This window comes from Pseudochaenichthys georgianus, chromosome 8 (assembly GCF_902827115.2).
Source record: "Pseudochaenichthys georgianus chromosome 8, fPseGeo1.2, whole genome shotgun sequence".
NCBI lineage: Eukaryota > Metazoa > Chordata > Actinopteri > Perciformes > Channichthyidae > Pseudochaenichthys > Pseudochaenichthys georgianus.
In genome coordinates, this window is record NC_047510.2 from 34,177,546 (window position 1) to 34,197,791 (window position 20,246).

The 20,246-nt window shown below is 42.2% G+C and overlaps 2 protein-coding genes across 2 annotated transcripts; one reads left to right on the forward strand and one right to left on the reverse strand.

Moving 5' to 3' along the window:
• The first annotated feature begins 98 nt into the window (after positions 1-98).
• On the forward strand, positions 99-4,390 carry swsap1 (SWIM-type zinc finger 7 associated protein 1). The gene is made up of 3 exons (XM_034089854.2): positions 99-760; positions 2,296-2,561; positions 3,829-4,390. Exons 1-3 carry the CDS (start codon positions 431-433, stop codon positions 4,109-4,111), a joined length of 879 nt encoding a protein of 292 aa, XP_033945745.1. The 5' UTR covers positions 99-430; the 3' UTR covers positions 4,112-4,390.
• Positions 4,391-6,897: 2,507 nt separating this feature from the next.
• epor (erythropoietin receptor) lies at positions 6,898-19,653 on the reverse strand. Its single transcript, XM_034089821.2, has 8 exons — positions 19,456-19,653; positions 18,913-19,048; positions 12,815-12,975; positions 11,396-11,508; positions 9,859-10,015; positions 9,499-9,586; positions 9,288-9,375; positions 6,898-7,893 (listed from the first exon to the last, which is right to left on the reverse strand). The coding sequence occupies exons 1-8, from the start codon at positions 19,577-19,579 to the stop codon at positions 7,162-7,164; spliced, it is 1,599 nt and encodes a 532-aa protein (XP_033945712.1). The 5' UTR covers positions 19,580-19,653; the 3' UTR covers positions 6,898-7,161.
• Positions 19,654-20,246: the final 593 nt, after the last annotated feature.

A 20,246-nucleotide genomic window follows, 5' to 3' on the forward strand; every position in this document is an offset into this window, starting at 1 on the left:
CTCCCATTTGATCTTAGAACAGCAACCTCAATTGGAATTTTAAAAAGTAAATTAAAGACCTATCTTTTTAATTGGGCTTATAATTTGGGGCATGATGTTAACTTTAAACACAAGGGAAATACGTGTGTACATGGAGCGGAACGTTACGGCGAACGAAGCCTTTCCACACGGACCTGAGCAGCGTGAACACCAGTGTGCAACATGAAGACAGACGCGGGAAACGCTACACATCTTCAAGAAAAGTGTATCTTTTTTTTATAATAATGTTTCTTAAGTTATATGAGCAGGTTTTGGTGAATTCATACCCAAGTAGTAGGTGGCAATGCAACGCCTCTAAAAAACAACGAAAAGAAGAACATTAAAATAAAGTAGAGATCGAAGAAGAAGGAAGCTATAACTGTCCTACATCCTCGGTACCGTCTCAGTCATCATGGCGGACATATTAACGAGTGTTTTTAGGACTTTTATGTCTCAAACTGACGTTAACAAGGATGTAACGGTGGTTCCTCATTCAGCTTGTAGTGCTCTGTTGCCAGGAGACAGCTCCGACATCCGCTCGGTGCTGTTGCCAGGAGACAGCTCCGTCAGCAGCTCGGTGCTGTTGCTAGGAGACAGCTCCATCAGCCGCTCGTTGCTGCTACTGTCTGCGGTGATGGCGGCCTCTGAGCTGGGGGTGAGGGTCGTGTTCTTCACCCAGACTCAGATCCAGAGCCTCCCGGTGTCTCTGCAGAAATGTGTCCCCAGCCCAGAGAGTCTCAAGGTACACACCGTGGGGGGATGTAGTTGGTACGATGTTGAGCTACCTGTACTTTACCTGATTAGTTGTCTCTCTTCCTAGATAGATAGATGATAGATAGGTACTTTATTGATCCCAATTTGTTTGTTTTTTGCGTTTCAGCAGCATAAAAAACAAGGTGCAATAGGGTTATGTGCCAATTTGTTTCTATGTGTCAGCACAAGAAAGGCTCTTGAGGCCTAGTACCAGGGCCGGTTCTAGCCAATTGGCCGCCCTAGGCGAGATTTTATATGTAAAGAATAAATGAAAAATCTCTAGAAAAGACAAATGCACTACAAAAACAGAAACGTATTGACATAGGTAATATATATTATATATACGTCAAAATGGCTTCAAATGTATTCAGTTAGGGATGCTCCGATCGCCAATTTTGGGGCCGGAATCAGTATCGGCCAATTAATTAATTAATTTACGCTTAAGTTATTTAAGTTATCACAAAATATAACCCATCCCAGTCATGAAAATCTACTTAACGGTTGGTTGATTCAGATATTTTATAGAATGTTTTTCAACATTTTTCTATTTTATTGTTTCTGTGTCACTTGCTTTCATATTTTATTTCCTTTTTCTTTTTTTACTATATATAAATGTTATGCACCAACGATCCTTGTATGTTAAAAACGTCTTGTTTCATATTGAATTACCAAAAACATGCTATATTGGATTTGAATCGTTATCGATGTATACAATTGATCACAGGGGGTCCGCGGGGTCTTAAAAAGTATTAAAAGCTGATAAATCAATTTAGTGAAAATGAAGGCTATTAAACGGCATTTTCCAAGGTGTTACATTTTGTAGCTTGTTTTCAATAAGTATATGAATTGTCCAAAGAGGTTGTATTCTACAGTCTGCCTGAATGTAGTCATGGCGTAGGTGTGTAGTGTGATTCTGTGGAGTTTATTGATGGCATCCCGTTGGATGTGACGTCATCTGAACAGGACATCGCGCGCTCACTGCTTGATAGCGCGCAAAGGTCCGTTTACGCCGGTTGCTAAGCAACATCGTTATGGGGAAATGCAAGTCTGCGTCCAAATCGTTGGAAGATAAGGAGGAAGGACAATCAATACTGTATATAGTCAATGTGAGGTAATGTGTGTCGCCAAGGTAACCGGTTAAAACTAGAAGTGGAGATGAGTTCTTCAAATGTATGGAAAAGGTCTTTAAAGGGTCTTACATCTGACTTCAGGATTCCTGCATATACCCTGGATCAATATCTTGATAGAACATTTGGCCCATATCGCTTAACCCTAAGTCTTCGATACTAACGATAATAGTTCATAGATTTGTTTTTAATCCAACAAATCTGTAACTAATATAATCTGCGAATATTTGTAATAATATGTTTTGTTTCTTTCTGTTTTCTTCTCAGTTTTTATGGAATAATACAAAAGTGTAAAAAATAAGCTACGTCAAATTATTCCACAATTTTCCTGTCAATCACATTCCTGAGCAGCTTCAGTCATTCATTCGGCTTCTCCGTCTGTTTTTATCTTGAACAGAAAATCAAGTTTTCCTATCCCAGGACGTTGGGGGATCTGCTGCAGCAGGTGGCCGGCCTCCACGAGTCCCAGAACACGTCTCCCACCCCCCCCTCTCTCATCATCGTGGACAGACTGGAGGGCTTCCTGGGGGGAAACCACAGTGAGGATCAGAGCAGCGCTGCACATCTGTCAGCGCTGCTCTGCGACACTTCCTCCTTCCTCACACACGTCCTGAAGCAGCGCTCCCCCTCCTCCGCCCCCTGCCGCCTCATCGCCTCTTTCAGGTCTGTCGAAATCAATCCCAAATCTAGGAACAGAGCTACTTCATCCTCAGAGGTTAGAGAGGCGAAGTCCCGCCCATCTACTTCAGACCCATGGGACCTTATTTCAGAAAAAGTATGCATTGAAGTCAATGGAGAGAAAATGTATCTTTGGATCCCGTTTGAATTGTGCCATGAATTACACTTGTGATGTTTGTCAATCTGAAAAAATAATTTCCATGTCAAAAAAGTCACAGTTTGTCGTAAAACTGTTGAAATATAAGACGATGAAAAATACGCAACGAGAAAGACTACAAATCCCAGAGTCCCGGTCCCGCATGCTGGTTCTCACGGAACCGACTAACTCCCCTTGTGTGTGTGCACAGCTCTCAACGTGCCCAGCCTTGGAGTGCCAACGTGACGGCCGTCTGGGTGTGTGGTGCGAGACGGGAGATGTAGTTCATTGAGCGGTTTCACACAAACAAAAGTGTTTCTTCACATTTTTACGACACATTTAATTTGTTTGACAAACATCATATGTGTAATTCGTGCCACAATTCAAACGGGATCGAAAAAGATAATCTTTCTCTCTCCATTGACTTCAATGCATACCTTTCCCGAAATAAGGTCCCATTGAGCTCCCCGGAAAGGGAGGGACTTGGCCTCTCTATGGAGAAGTTCTGCACCCCGAACACAGCTTACAGTCACACTATATAGTAGAGAGAAAAGCCAACTGGTCTCACCCTTAAATTCCCTGAGGCATCATCTGAACATCCCCACCATTAAACCGTAAAGCCCCCTCGTCCTTAACCATTTGCATATCCCCTTTCAGGGCCTTGGGAAGTAGGGGTGCTGAGGGTGCTGCAGCACCCCCTGGTGGAGGACAGGGGATCTGCACTTCCACAAGATTAAATACAAATATAATAAAACAAAAAAAAAGAATTTTCAGCCTTGATGCAACAACATTCCTAATTAAGTAAAGATAACACCCTTTTCACCCCTGTTACATTTTCCATTTGCCCCGTACTGGGGCGCTGTAAGTGATGAAAGTGGGGGATGTGGGCTTATCAGGCACCCGCAGCTCACAGCGAGAGAGAGAGAGAGAGACACATCACTTCCTGGTCTTCTCTAAAGAAGAGGGACCAATGGAAACTCACACCCTACAAAGAACAGATACCCCCCCTGGAGCAAATGTCTTCCTTTCCCCCTGGCCTTCAATCACACACACATGGATACCACTTACATTAGGATTACGCTGCATTAAGCTTTAACACCATAACTGCCATAACAGGTCTGACGTGGACTCTGAGCACGCCGGCGGGGAATCCTCCGCCACGGATCCCATCCTGGACGTTCTTGATCGGTATTTCCAGATGCGCTGTACTCTGGATCGGGACCGGAGCTACGAGGCGGCAGCAGCCGGACTGAAGGAGCTGTGGAACGTCTACCTTTCTGCCACCGGCATCACAGAGGACGCCTGTCCCAAAGAGAGAGAGGACCGACCGGCTGCAGCCCCTAAAGAGTGGCAGCTGTCAATCTCCCCTGATGGTTCAATGGAGTTTAAAATGGCCTAAACATATTTGTATCAAAGACTGTTGCATTGTGGGAGATGTTGAAAGTTGGTTTGTTCAAGTGTTTTAGCTCCTCAGGTCTTACATTTTGCAGTGAACATGAGATGTATAGAAAGCCTTAGTTAACATAACGTCATTATTATATTTTATTTCATGCACTGAATGGCTTACACTTGTTATGTTCATATAAATAGTTGTACTCTGTTTTTTTTCATTCTGAAATGGAGAAACTGTCATGAAACTTAATTCCTACCAAAATAAATAAAGTCTTCTGATTTCTCACTTCTGGTTTTACGTGGGTTTTATTTCCTTTGTGTCAAACGACCCACCTGACTTTTGTTTTCAAAAGAATGAAGGAGTCAGCAATGATTTAATGTTTTTATATTCTTTTATAGAAGCATTTATTCCACTTACAATACATTTTTCCAAAGCCAAAAAAGCAAACAAGCCTGAGATGTTTTGAATAGAAACAGAAACTGTACATGCGCTGCTCGATAGATGGCAGCATTGACCTAAACACAACTTCAACTCCACAAGAAAGACGCAGTCACACGAGAACAAATATTAAGTACAGTAGTACTCATTTCCTTTTATCCAGAAAAATAAACATTTTAATATTATTTACACATACAGTTTCTTTCCATTTAGAAATGCCATTGAAACGATAGATGTGGGCAAACAATAGAAAAGTCTGTTAAGGTCAGAAAATGGCGTTACTTATACTTTAATGCAGCCTTTAAAAAAGCCACTTCTGCTTTACTTTGATAACCAAAATACTAAGACGATATCGAACGATGTTTAATTTTCATTTTGGGGTTATTTAACAACATACTGCTACCAGTATATTCTATATGTTGTCAACATATCAAAACCATTTCCTTCCAGAAGCTCTACTTTCAATGACCTCTAACAGCTGGGCAAGTCATTTGCAGCAAACGTTCAACAGGTGAATTATACAATGATCGGGGACTATTTTCAGCAGTGCATTAATAATCATGTGGTGCTTTGGTCATGGACTGGCTTCAAATATTGACCTACAATTCACTTAAAGGTGGGGTAGGTAAGTTTGAGAAACCGGCTCGAGATACACTTGTTATATTCCATGGAATGCTCTTAATGTCCCGATATGTAGAAGAGACATGAAGAAGAGGGGACACATGTTGATGTAGAAGAGACATGAAGAAGAGGGGACACATGTTGATGTAGAAGAGACATGAAGAAGAGGGGACACATGTTGATGTAGAAGAGACATGAAGAAGAGGGGACACATGTTGATGTAGAAGAGACATGGAGAAGAGGGGACACATGTTGATGGAGAAGAGACATGGAGAAGAGGGGACACATGTTGATGTAGAAGAGACATGAAGAAGAGGGGACACATGTTGATGTAGAAGAGACATGAAGAAGAGGGGACACATGTTGATGTAGAAGAGACATGGAGAAGAGGGGACACATGTTGATGGAGAAGAGACATGGAGAAGAGGGGACACATGTTGATGGAGAAGAGGGGACACATGTTGATGTAGAAGAGACATGAAGAAGAGGGGACACATGTTGATGTAGAAGAGACATGAAGAAGAGGGGACACATGTTGATGTAGAAGAGACATGAAGAAGAGGGGACACATGTTGATGTAGAAGAGACATGGAGAAGAGGGGACACATGTTGATGGAGAAGAGGGGACACATGTTGATGTAGAAGAGACATGAAGAAGAGGGGACACATGTTGATGTAGAGGAGACATGAAGAAGAGGGGACACATGTTGATGTAGAAGAGACATGGAGAAGAGGGGACACATGTTGATGTAGAAGAGACATGGAGAAGAGGGGACACATGTTGATGGAGAAGAGGGGACACATGTTGATGTAGAAGAGACATGAAGAAGAGGGGACACATGTTGATGTAGAAGAGACATGGAGAAGAGGGGACACATGTTGATGTAGAAGAGACATGAAGAAGAGGGGACACAGGTTGATGTAGAAGAGACATGGAGAAGAGGGGACACATGTTGATGTAGAAGAGACATGAAGAAGAGGGGACACATGTTGATGTAGAAGAGACATGAAGAAGAGGGGACACATGTTGATGTAGAAGAGACATGAAGAAGAGGGGACACATGTTGATGTAGAAGAGACATGAAGAAGAGGGGACACATGTTGATGTCGAAGAGACATGAAGAAGAGGGGACACATGTTGATGTAGAAGATACATGGAGAAGAGGGGACACATGTTGATGTAGAAGAGACATGAAGAAGAGGGGACACATGTTGATGTAGAAGAGACATGAAGAAGAGGGGACACATGTTGATGTATAGAGACATGAAGAAGAGGGGACACATGTTGATGTAGAAGAGACATGAAGAAGAGGGGACACATGTTGATGTAGAAGATACATGGAGAAGAGGGGACACATGTTGATGTAGAAGAGACATGAAGAAGAGGGGACACATGTTGATGTAAAAGAGACATGAAGAAGAGGGGACACATGTTGATGTAGAAGAGACATGAAGAAGAGGGGACACATGTTGATGTAGAACAGACATGAAGAAGAGGGGACACATGTTGATGTAGAAGAGACATGAAGAAGAGGGGACACATGTTGATGTAGAAGAGACATGAAGAAGAGGGGACACATGTTGATGTAGAAGAGACATGAAGAAGAGGGGACACATGTTGATGTAGAAGAGACATGAAGAAGAGGGGACACATGTTGATGTAGAAGAGACATGGAGAAGAGGGGACACATGTTGATGTAGAAGAGACATGAAGAAGAGGGGACACATGTTGATGTAGAAGAGACATGAAGAAGAGGGGACACATGTTGATGTAGAAGAGACATGAAGAAGAGGGGACACATGTTGATGTCGAAGAGACATGAAGAAGAGGGGACACATGTTGATGTAGAAGATACATGGAGAAGAGGGGACACATGTTGATGTCGAAGAGACATGAAGAAGAGGGGACACATGTTGATGTAGAAGAGACATGAAAAAGAGGACTTTGCATAATAGGTGGCCTTTAAGACTCAGTTAATGTGTAGGCTGTCCATCTTTCAGCCGTCACCGTCGACGTGGTGATGACTCGGCAGGAAGGGACTTCTAAAAGCCGGGATCTCGTTTTTGTAATCATTGGCGTAGATGACAGCTTTTCCGAAGTCCTCCACTCTGCTCATGGTGCTATAATCCATAGAAACCCCCGAGTCTGCCACCGCCATGCAGGTGTGCCCCGGGCCTTTTGTCATCCTGGCGTGGTTTGGGTACTCAAAGCTGGACTGTGATGAAAGTCGACCCGAATTGGAGCTCTGCGGCACGGATCCCCGGTCGGAGTGAGATTCATACGACACCGTCTTTCTGGAGGCAAAAAGCACCTCGAGGGGTGACGTCTCCTCCACAACGTCATCCAGTTCGTCTATGTTCTGGTTGTTTGCACTCAGGGTAACGTAGGTGTCCTGGGACTCCAGTAGGTAGGACTGGGAGCAGGGAACTTGGTTCCGGTTGAACGCCCTTATGCGGTCCATCAGCCAGAGGTTGTGTGGTGTCGCTATCCTTTGCTCTGACAGAACTGGATCACCTCTGTCCATCGACTCTCTATCTTCCGTCTTTACGTCGTCGTCCTCTTTCCTGACTGAGGGCAAAGCTCTAAAGGCTTTGGGTGGCACAGGCGGGAAGGGCAGTGATGGTCGTGGGCTGAGTTCAGACAGGACTTCCAGAGGAGAAGGGCATTCCTCTGAGCAGAAGAAATCTGGAGTCAACCGTATGCCTCTGTCGGTCTGCCCTAACCACTCCTGTACAAAAACAACCATGAAGTGATGAGGAAAACTCAGAGAGAAATGTCTGGCAGTTTTCAGACAAGAAGAAAGTACTATCCCAAATATTCCCACGATGCTACAACAAAACATGACGCAATGCAAGCTGTGGCAACGGTATGAACATGTATGGTATGGAAATGGTCTCCTAAGTGGTGTGGTCTAAAGTATTTATATTTTCTTTTGCTTGTAAAATACATTTATAAAGCTGACATTCATTTGAAACATAAGTTAGCTAGGGCGTTGTTTGAAATGTAATGTAGGACACAGTTTGGTTAGATTCATAACGTCAACAAAGCAACAGTTGCTAGATCTTGCGACTGTGTTGCTGTGACAGAGATAGATTTAATCAATTCTTTCCTTATATATCCTTCTAAAAAATGTCATTCTAATGCAAGAATGTTGGAAGGTATGTGTCTTCTGGAAAATGGGTCAAATATAAACGTTGGGCACCATTGGGCACAAGAATTCGTCATAATCTTGGTTCACATTTGATTGACTAAGATTGACAGAATAGAGAAAGGACACTAGTCTCCTAAAGGGGTGGCGCAGTGGCAAAACCATGTGATACAGATACAGAAAACTGACTCTCGCTGTGAGGGATTAATTTTGTCTTTACTCCTAAGTGTCAAAGAATAATTCTCCTTACTCCTAAGATATTTGACCTTTCGGCCTGTTGACGTTTTACGACCAAGCCGAAGTCTGTTATCTGTCTTAAGGAAGGGGAACGGTCAACTGTGGCTGACCTTACCAGTTTAATGACCGGTCAACTCTCGGTCACAAGAGCCCTAGAGTCAGATAAAGATAATTCATTGCTTCCTGGTGGACACAGATGCCTTCCCCAATGTGGGGGTTGACTCCCTGTAAGCTGGTTAAAAGGTCTATTAGGATGAGAGGCGGATTCAGATTCGACATGGCAACCCACCCGTGCAGTCAGAACCTTTGACTGTGTGACTTGTGATGTGAATTTCTCCGGCCGATACTTGTATTACATCTCAGTGTTTGACATCAGAACTCCTGCTCGTCCCGTGTCTCTCTGAGTTCTGACTCTCCATTGCTACAGAAGTTTCCCTTACACTCGCTATCTCCCTTTTCTAGACTTTCTCTGGTAACACCATGAGGTTGGAATTTGTGGTATGGAGTAAACTGTCTTGATGACCATTGGATGGACTGGCATGCCAATCAGTATTGTCTAATGTTTCTGGGTCTTTAATTTATTACTAAACAAGGTTTGCCAACAACATTTTACCAACTTAACTTGCTAGCATTTGAATTGTAAGCCTGCTGACGGTAGCATTTAGCATACAGCAGCCTTGATGTTCGTGCAGCCTCACAGAGCTGCTACCATGGGTGTAAACATGTTTTGTTCTTACCTGAAAGTCCCCTCCATAAACACTGAAAAGGCCTTTGAACTTGCTGTCAGGAGTTGGAATAGTCGGCCAAACCTTCTTGACGACAAACCTGAAATGAGCACAGAAGCAAAACACTATTATTCAACATGTCTTTTTGAGGTAATCGTTACTTTAGGATGCGACCAATTTCTCTGTGGCTTGTACATAAGCCTTGTGTTGCTGGTTATCTGACCTTCGATGCGACAGGAGCATGGTGAGAGACAGCGCAATGAGGATGAAGGAGATGAAGAGAGTCAGCAACATGATGAGGAGGTCGAACTCTGGAGGAGGAACACCAGTCATTGCTTTGGGAAAAAACTAAGCACGAACAATAAAACCAATGCGGAAGGGAATGTGGTACGTGTGGGTTATCTGTCGCCACGTTTTAATTTAACCCTAACCCTCCTCTGAGAAAACTAAAGAAGTGCGTATTTAGAGGGTATGAAAAGAAGAAGAAACAAAAGTGGCGATAGATAACCAACAAGTACCGGGACTTTTCTATGTATAGCCAAAATGGTTCAAGGATTATCTGACACATTTCTTTATTGCTCACCTGCCGGCAGTGTTTCCATGAACACCGGGTCGCTCCAGGCGCTCCAGTAGCCGTTGTAGCTAATCCCGTCGAGCTTCACTCTGACTCTTATCTTGTACATTTGGCCCGGCTGCAGGCCTCTCAGGATCAACTCTGAGCTGGCTGCAACCACCTCAACCTGGAAAACATTCCTCAATTCATCAATACATTCCTCAATTCATCAATACAGGTCTTAATGTGCACCTAGCAGCAGGGGCGGTTCTAACAATGATAAGTTTTTTGTTTTTTTTAAATGTATATTTTCTGGTACTCGGTTTTCCAAAAACCGCAGGATTTTGTTGCTGTAATGTGAGATTGTGCAGACACCCTTATGTAAAGTAGAGATGTAACTGTTCATTGCCTTTATTTTTATATAAATATGGTGTTAGTGCAAACATTGCACTATAACTTAAGCTGAAGCTAACAGTAATAACTATAAGATCTATCTGAAATAAATAAGTGTACTGAAACAAATACCAATAACTGTATTGCATTGTTTTCTTATACGCAATTACTTCATACTGTCTAGCTCTCTTTTTTGTCCTGCATTTATTTTGCCCCCCCCTCAGAAAATAACTGGCCCCCCAGTCAAATTGGTCTAGAACCGCCACTGCCTACACTGCAGACAATAAAACCTGCTGCTAAAAGTTTTATTCAACCTTTATATATCCATGTAGACTGGTCCCCTTTTTACTGGGGTAAGGTTTGTTTTAGAGCAGGGGTGTCAAACTCAATTTCATCACGGGCCACATTAACATTATGGTTGCACTCAAAGGGCCGGCTGTAACTATATAAATATACATATATAAATATATAATGTATTATATTACATAATTGCCTCTGAATTGGATTATTGTCGGATAGGATAATAACTTACGTCTGAAAAGCAGAAGTCCAGGGCAAATAATTGCACGTCTCTTCAGTGCGCATGTCACAAAACAAAATGCATTGTGGGACATGTAGTTTAAGGGCAACCTGCTTCTGTAAAGTGGCATGTAACCGTATAATAAACATATTATATTCTTTGCAAGCTCTTGCAGGGCCACATAAAATGAAGTCGCGGGCCACATTTGGCCCCCGGGCCTTGAGTTTAAGACCCCTGTTTTAGAGGTATCCAAATAGATTTCTGATCAAAGACCGTGGAAATAAGTATTTTAAGGGAGATTGGTGTGAATTGATGGGTTAAACCAACATTTTACTAAAGAGGCCAATATGTGTGTCTTGTGTGAAACAAAAAGTCAAAGGTTGATATATTGTAATCTACCTATGTAGCTTAAGCTAGCGTATAAAAAAGATACCTAGTTCAAGCCAAACCATGATCTCTTAATTGTCTTAACCCTATCAAGTTATTTTAGCCACAAAAATAATGTTTTGTTGCATTATTTCACAATGTGTTAAAAACTACGAGCGTAATCCGTAAGAAAATACGTTTTCTCCAACATGTAAATGCAGTTTAGTTGTTGAGGAACTTCACTTTTAGGGTTGATAAGTAGGGTCATGTATAAGATAGGGATCCTACCTGCCCCACGTTGCTGCCCGCTGTAGTGTAGATGACTTCATAAATCATGCGGTTGAGCTGGAGTGGCTGAGCCGTCCTGCTCACCGTCACGTTAGCCGGAGGATCCAGAATAACTGAAGAGAGGAGGTAGATGGTTAGGGAGGAGATGAAGAGGGGTTGAGGAGATGAAGAGGGGTTGAGGAAAGATTATTCTTCACCAAAAGTCTGAAACACCGACTAGTGACTATGGAGGAAGGCCTAAAGCAGGGGTGTCAAACTCAATTTCATTGCGGGCCACATCAGCATTACGGTTGCACTCAAAGGGCCGGTTGTAACTTTAAGACTATATAAAAATACATATATACATATATCATTTATATAAAATAATGTATTATATTACATCATTGCCTCTGCATTGGATTATCATCGGATAGGGTAATAACTTCATAATTAACTACGTCTGAAAGCAGAATTCTTGGGCAAATAATTGCAAGTCTCTTCAGTGCGTATGTCCCAAAATGATTTAAAAAGAAAAGCCAAATTCTGGAGAAGAAAATAAATAGAAGTGACATTTTGAAATAAAAATCTAATTCTGAGAAAAAGGAATTCTATGAAAAAATGCATATTTTTGAAGAAAAAAAGGCAAATTCTGAGAAAAAAAGTCATATTTGAGATGCATTGTGGGACATGTAGTTTATGGGCAACGTGCTTCCGTAGCATGCAACCGTATAATAAACATATTATATTCTTTGCAAGCTCTTGTGGGGCCACATAAAATGAAGTCGCGGGCCGAATGTGGCCCCCGGGCCTTGAGTTTGACACCCCTGGCCTAAAGGGACGAGCTCTCAGTTTTGACAACTTGGTGACTTTCGTGCCAGCTTAACTAGCCGAACATCGAGCAACGTTTGGAGCTAGTGCTAGCTACTTGCATGGACAAATACAAAGGCTAAATTACTTAGAAAAATATCAGCATTTGGTACAACTAGTTCCTGAGCAGTGTCCTTCACACGCTGATATCCAAGAGAGGGAGTCACACAGTCACAAGATGGAGGAGTAGAAAGCAGTATTCAATGTGTACTTCAGATTAGCTCCACGTCAGAAATGAGCATGCTTGATGTCTCTCTCCATAGAGGCTGAACCATCATGTTCATCACATAGCTATCATCTGCCTCAAACAGTCCTGATGCTCTTCCAGGTCATCAGACATCCTGTCATGTTCACAGCTACAGTTGGGATACCTTTGTTAGCATGCTACTCTCATGCTGGAAGAGGACACTCAGTATTTTCCCAACAATTACCCTTGCTGGTTTCTTACTTACCAGAGCTCCAAAAGAGTTAAAACTGGTCTTGTTAGGGATATTTTTCGAGGAAATTAAAATGAATTATTATTCTTATGCAAACCTAGATTTGACGGCTTAGATTGCAGTAAAAAAAACGTACAGACGAGCTCGATGAGGAGGCTGCGATTGTGGATCAGTCTTCCCTCTCGATGAACCTCGATGTCCGTTTGGACGAACATCTGGGTTCGGTTCAGATGGCAGAAGAACAGCCTCGCTGCGGGGGAGGCTGTGGACAGTGGACACCTGCTGCTGTTTTCATTCCTGAGAGGGAGACAGGAAAAGAACCTTGGGTTCAGAGAGAGCAGTTGTTTCTTGCATACTAAGCATTTGGAAGAAGCACTTCTCTGAATTGGCTAAAGTGTTATGTCTCTAGAAGCAGTGGCGATTCTAGAGTCTGTGGGGGCCCAGGGCAAACATTCACTGAGGGCCCCTCGAACCAGCTTTTCATCACCACGCACAGCCGACAGCTAAATATGTTTAATTGGTAACCTATTTGCTGCAAAAGAAAACAAATAAAGAGAAAGTAAAAAAGACATCTTAAAAATAAATCATATGCCAAATGAGGTTAAAGTTTGTATGTATCTAGACCAAGCGGCAAACTGTGGGGTAGAGCCGTGAAGCCAATACGGAAGTGTCACACACTGCAGTTCATATATTGGCCGATAGGCGATGGCTGCAGAAAGGAGCAATTTCCATAGACCCCCATGTTAAAATGCCCAACTTTACAGCAGAAAAAAACATGTTTCTCTCCCTGGCTCCATACATTTTATTATCGATATAGTTAGATTCCACCTTCATGATTATGGATCTGAGAGTGAATTGTTTTCTAACGCGACCCTTTTATTTATATTAGGTCTTAAAGTTTGTGCATCAATTAGGGCGTGGTCACATTGAGTGACGGCTCTGTCAAGTGCCTGCCGCTGTTAGCTTCTTGTCTCTCCGCTAGCTGCTCCGTGAAGCTACAGGCACTCTGCCTGCTCAGCTCATCCAGGAACCACAACTTGTAGCCGGCCGTGGTTGTTTGTTCTTCATGCTTATATATCGGACTATTGTGACTCGCTCTGCCGTTAAAACAGACGGTGCATGAATGCGGTAAGTACAATTTGAGTGCTTTATTTATGTGTTAATGATTTTAATCAGCTACGTAATGAATGGTAAGGCTTGGGTTAGCATGTAAGCTAGTGGTAGCTACATCGGTGCTAACGATTGTAATCGTACCCTCCAAGTTAAAATCAAAGACTGTATATATAAAGGTTAAAACGAAATAGACAAGTGTTAAGTGGGATAATACTGTTGAACAAACGGCTTCTGTTTGAGGTTGATAAAATAAGGTTACATCCTTGTAACTTAGAGATATTTTATTATGTAGGTAGAACTGTATGCATCTAAGGTTAATTTAAATTGGCTATGCTCAAGTATGTAGACAAGTTAATGTCGAAGTAGTTATGTGAAATCAACCTCACAATAAGATGTGTGTATATTACAATTATTAATGTCATATTTCAAGATGATTACTTAGATATTACGATATGGTTGATTGAGCTGGAGTTCATTATCGAGCTTACACGTTAACGTCACAGTCATCTGAAGAACGAACCCAAACCTTATTGTTTTTATTAATTGCATTACCAAATGGGTATCAAATAAACAGTAAGCATTGGTAACACAACTTCCAAAGTTACAGTAAAATAAAAAGGACCCTGACTCGGACAATATACAATCCAACAGAAGAGAATCAGTTATATTGTTTGTACACATGGTACTTTACATATCTATATATATATCTGTTTGTTTAAGGTGTCCAGGTGATGCAGACAGGCTGGACCAGAGAGTGAGAGACAGAACTGGACTCCTCACAGCAGTGAACTTCAGCTCAGGTACAAAGACTCAAGAAAGATATTGGTTTAAATGAATGAAGTATTGACTTGAATACACTGATATACATTCCAATAAACAATACTAAATACTAGATCACCTACACATCAGTTAAGTTGAGGGGTTTTTCCATGCAAAAAGTTACATTTAGATATTTAGCAATATGACTTTGTCAGCTTTCTAATGTAATGTACTGAAGGCAAAGATTTATCTCTCAATATTGTCTGTAAAAAACGTGGTAAAAGTTATTCTTTCAGTGAGACAACAGAGCAAGCTTCCACAGTTGCACTACGTTTTGATAACAGTTAAATATTATTTTGATAATAACATATATTTCAATGTTGATGAACTTCATACTGTTCATTCATAATCTGATTGTCTTTGTAGCTCATTGTTTAAATAAAAAAAAAAACCATTACAATTACAAAATAATTATATCTACAGCCCCTAAACTCACAAACACACCGCTTTCATAAATAACACACTTGTTCTGCAATAATATGTTTTATGTTTCCTGTCATTTTTGTTAGGAAAGGACATGCCTGAAAGACACGACATGTTCTCCTTCTCTGAGGGTCAAGAGGAACATCCAAGAGGAACATTAAAAGCTGATGCTATGAGATGTTAAGACCAGTACAGGACATTCACTATAAACAACTTTTATTGTAAAAACATAATCAGCTGATCGAATGCAGCTATTTCCACATCTACACTCCATCAGCTGATTATTTCTACTTGCCTCACTTTATGAGCTTCACATCACTTGTGCCTTGTACCGCAGAGTTTGCAACGTCACAAATAAATGGGGCCAATCTTCAGTCAGATGTGAATGTGTAATCTAACATTTTCAGTAAGAATAATGGACGAAAGGAATGCAAATACAAATACAATTTATTGAAATGTGAACCAAAAGTTAATCAAATATTTTAAATAAAAAGCACATATGGACAGAAGGTGTAAACCTATTAAATGTATAAGTAAACACATTTAGTCAAATAAAGTGACAGACTAGGCCTGTGCAGTTGGTATGAGCTATGCCCAGCATGGGCTCCTTCATCAGCCCTGGTCCTCCTCGCAGAGGAAAGACCCTCAGTCCTCTCCACACCAACAGACGGGACGTCCATCACACGGAGGTTTCTCCCTGAAGTCTCTGCAGCTCTCTGGACACCACGCTGTCTCAATCCGTCCACACTGAATATGAGAGGGGGAAAATGAAAATAATAAATACTTTAGACAATAAGAAACATAAAGTTGACTGTTGAGTTGCTCTGTTTTTTTAGATTGTCAATACTATTACTGTATAACTAATATCTCAGGTTAAGAGGCACATTCAAATAAAGATTGGTCTTTAAATACATTTTGTCTTTTGAATTGTTTGTCTAAAGTCAAGGATCTAGAACTGGTACTTATTTTTAATGATACAGTCTGGTTATTATTCTGTTGGCCTCACAGGTAAGAGCACTAACTAGCTACCATCACATGTACCTTAGCTTGACTTAAATGTATTAAATGTATGGTTAAGTGATATCAAAATATATATAACTAATGTCATGCAAACATATTAATATTTGCTTGATTCCAGTGTTGAATTTAGCACAATTGCATACAAACGTTAAGGGGTTTTAAGATTCTGAACTATTATGCTAAAAACTCAATAACTTAGATTATTATTTATAGTTTTGCTGAATAGTTTCATGTCCGCTTACCTTAGAAACGTAAAATGCGACGGCAGTGTGCAGATGGGGAGCATGTTAGCTTAGCTTGGTAGCTTCAGCTAGCTCTGGAACTTCCATCTGGGTGGCAGCAGGTCCCGCCTCGGCTCCGCCTCTTTGCCCTTATTTGGAGCAGACTGGAGAAGGCGGGAGTTGAACTCTGACGTCACTGTTGAGCCGTTAGTGGCCGACTCCGCCTACTAAGGGCTTCACGGCAACTCTGCAGAATCCTATGGGTGACGTCACGGACCCTACGTCCATTTATATATACAGTCTATGATCTAGACTGAGATATTGACCTTTTAGAAATGGTCAAGCTGCATAAATTAGTCTGTTTTTAATTAGGGATGCACGATATTGGGTTTTTGATACCGATACCGATAACTTCCTGCTTCTCAAGACCGATACCGATAACCGATAATAAAAAAAGATTTAAGCCACTAATTATTTTAACGCGATTAACGCATGTGTATTTTTTGTCCTCGGCCGCCCCGTAGTTTCAGAGCGCATGGAGTTTAAAATACCATCTACAAGCTGATGCTGACAGCCCCGCTCCTGCCGCCCGCTTGTGGCAGACCACACTTCCACGCTCACCGGCAGGCACCGACTGGCCACCGGGAGGACCGGGAGGGTGTGTGTCTGTGTGGCTCGAGCGAGGGAGAGAGAGACCTTACGTACATTGTTGTTGTTAGCATCTGGTGCTAGCTAGCTGCGCTAACGGATATAAGGAGCTGTTTAAATGAAAACAGAGGAGCGACATTTCGCCACAACTGCGCCGAGCACTTGACTTGATGCAGGAAGCAGACAGCGGGACATTGTAGGAGAAGTCAGCACACTCAGCACGGATAGTGCGCAACATGATTGCAGCGTCCAGGCAGCTCCCGTTCGAGCATATGCCTTGAGTTGCACATAGCTCCAACGACCACACACACACACACACACACACACACACACACACACACACACACACACACACACACACACACACACACACACACACACACACACACACACACACACACACACACACACACACACACACACACACACACACACACACACACACACACACACACACACACACACTTTCTATTGTATTATTGTCTTCGTACGCTTTTAACACACCATCGTAGCGATGGCGATGTTTCAGGTGACTGATCAGGTTCGAAGTATTAGGGAGCGCTGGATTTGTGAAGAACTCCCCTCTTCCTAAACCACTAACACCACAGTACTGGCAAAACGGGAGGAGCCGAGTGAAAAACAAGCGCCCCTCATCCCAATCCACCCACACCGCAGTATTTTTTTCTTTTTTTTTACCCAAAAAATATATTGTATATTATCGGGGCTATTAAAGGTGCGGTAGGTAAGTTTGAGAAACCGGCTCGAGATACACTTTTTGTTATATTCCATGGAGTGCTCTTAACATCCCGATAGCAATGAATATCTGAAGAAAAATTTGACAAAAAATCCATAAAAAAATGTCATCTGTAGAAGCCGTAATACTGTAAAAAGTACAACAGGCCTACCTGCCTGTCAGCCTTCCATCGGGGCACAAACTTCTCTCGTGCCCTCATTAGCCGCGTTCACACTGCGGTACTTTTCCCACAAAGGTTCATGCGAACTTAGTTCATGCGAACTCTTTAGTTCTCATGAACTAAGTACAGATCGCGTTCACACCAGAATAAGTCCCTGGGGGAGGATTAGGCAAATGAAGCCGCTGACGTCACTTCTTCTTCTTCTGCTTTGGGTTTACTGGCAGGCCGCAAACCACTTCACGGCGTATACTGCCGCCCAAAGTCCCCGGCCGGAAGTCCCCGGAGTTGGGGAAGGCTTCAGTAGAAGTTGCTGGGAGTCCCAGCAGCTTCTACTGAAGCCTTCGGAGTAAATCGCCAGAACGCCGACACCTCCTCATCTCCACCGCTCCCATGTTTTATTTTGTGTTGCCATAAGTTAGTCTCTCTGCGTTTCTGCGCTGGGATAATGCTAATGCTAATAATGCTAATGCGAGGATAATAAAATGGCGGCTTCACAAAACTTTTTGGGAGTCTTACGGGGCGTGGTTTGCAATCCGCCCAGCCAATCAGGAACATAGCTCTTTTCTCAAAAAAGAGCCGCTCGAAAGTCCCTGCTCTCTAGCAGGGACTTTCGAGGGGGTAAAAAGGTTCGCATGAACTACTTTTAGTACCGGCTCTTTTTGGTGTGAACGCGAGCATGAACTAAGTTCGCATGAACCTTTGTGGGAAAAGTACCGCAGTGTGAACGCGGCTATTGGTCATGTGCGCGTTCGTGTGTGTTGGAGGAGGGGCTCTGTAAGGAAGTGGCAGATTTTCTCCGGTTGTGTATTTTCAAATTCCAGCGATCTCGAGCCGGTTTCTCAAACTTACCTACCCCACCTTTAATACTGTTATCGGGTTTATCGGGATGACGTCATAATTCCTAATAACGGGCCGATAATTATCGGACCGATAATTATCGTGCATCCCTATTTTTAATCCTTAAATTACATTTTCAATCCCTAATGTAATAGTGGTTGGTTTGCATTACAAATAAAGTAGAAGCACCAGCTTGGACCTACAGTGGGATATTTGATATTATACTGATTGTGGCTTACTGGTAGGTGTATGTGAAGGAGTACTGATCCAGAGAGCCGGACAGCTCATCGTCTTCCTCCCAGAAACACGTGAAGTCCTTCCTGCTCTGAGCGAAGCACGTGGGGTTTTCTGGCTCCTCTCTCAGAAGTATAGACACTGAGGAGGAGAGAGGCAACAGATGAGCGTGAGAGAATCCAAAAGTGTGTTTACATCTCATTGTAATCATAGAAATACAATCCACCTTTACAGTACATGTCATATATCTTATATGTCATGCTGTAAACGTTTGAATTTTTACTTAAGATATGTTGGAGATATTTGTATGGCGGGCCTAAAACAAATCCTTTTCATTTGAACCCTAATTTCAAGGCTCCAATGCTTTATTGTCATATCATGCAAAACTTAAGTCACAACTTGTCGATAAACTCATTTCTTATTGTAATAACACATTTTTAAAGAGTGAGATGTTATCTTGTTTTTATTCCACACAATATTCTCAATTATTTAACTTTAAAAGTTGCTGTTTGATTGTTACGACGATGCAGAAAAAGTTGTCCTCTTACCTTTCTTTCCGTGGTTTCGTGCACCCTGGTCGATGGAAGCTTTCCCCATGGCGCAGAAGATCACGTGAAGAGCCAGCAGCCGGCTCAGGTGACCGCATGTCATCCTTTTGTCCTCCACTTGCATAACTAGAACACAACCTGCTTCTTACTCGTGTCCTGCAGCTCTCTCAGGGGAGGCTTGATAGCACGGATAGCGCAGCACAGTTACGCACCTGTTTGAGAGAGATAAGGTGTGCAGCACTGAGATGTTTACGTTCTCTACAAGTCAGTGAAGAAGAGGGTGGAGCGAGGGAACACTTTACTCTCCTGTTGACGTGCGGGAATCAGGCCCTCGTCGATGTTTACGAGTTGTTGTTGTTGTTGCTGTGGAGAGAGAGGAAGTGGGCGAGGGCGTGCGTAAAAGCGCAAACTGGAGAAAGCTGGATGGATGGATGAAGAGATTGATAAGTGGATAATAAATGGATGGATGGATGGATAAAAAATTATATATATATATTTGATGGATACCTGTATGGGTGGGATAGATGGAAACATTTATAGATGGAGGATAAATGGACGGATGAAAACATTTAAAAGATGCATTGGTGATGGACATGGATGGATTTAGATCGATAGATTTAGATAGATAGATAGATAGATAGATAGATAGATAGATAGATAGATAGCAGGACACATTGATTCATGAATACAAGGGATGGATTTATAAATGGATACCTGGATAAATGGATGGATGGATAATTGATGGATCAATGGAAAAATGGGTGGACAGAAGTATGGATGGATGGAAGGAA

Excerpts from the sequence above, each read along its gene's own strand:
- swsap1 (XM_034089854.2), top strand. The coding sequence starts at position 431 with ATGGCGGACATATTAACGAGTGTTTTTAGGACTTTTATGTCTCAAACT. Across the intron at positions 761-2,295 it reads CCAGCCCAGAGAGTCTCAAG|AAAATCAAGTTTTCCTATCC; the intron begins GTACACACCGTG and ends TATCTTGAACAG. Across the intron at positions 2,562-3,828 it reads CGCCTCATCGCCTCTTTCAG|GTCTGACGTGGACTCTGAGC; the intron begins GTCTGTCGAAAT and ends CTGCCATAACAG.
- epor (XM_034089821.2), bottom strand. The coding sequence starts at position 19,579 with ATGCAAGTGGAGGACAAAAGGATGACATGCGGTCACCTGAGCCGGCTG. Across the intron at positions 19,049-19,455 it reads ACGAAACCACGGAAAGAAAG|TGTCTATACTTCTGAGAGAG; the intron begins GTAAGAGGACAA and ends TCTCCTCCTCAG. Across the intron at positions 9,587-9,858 it reads CATGGAAACACTGCCGGCAG|AGTTCGACCTCCTCATCATG; the intron begins GTGAGCAATAAA and ends TTCCTCCTCCAG.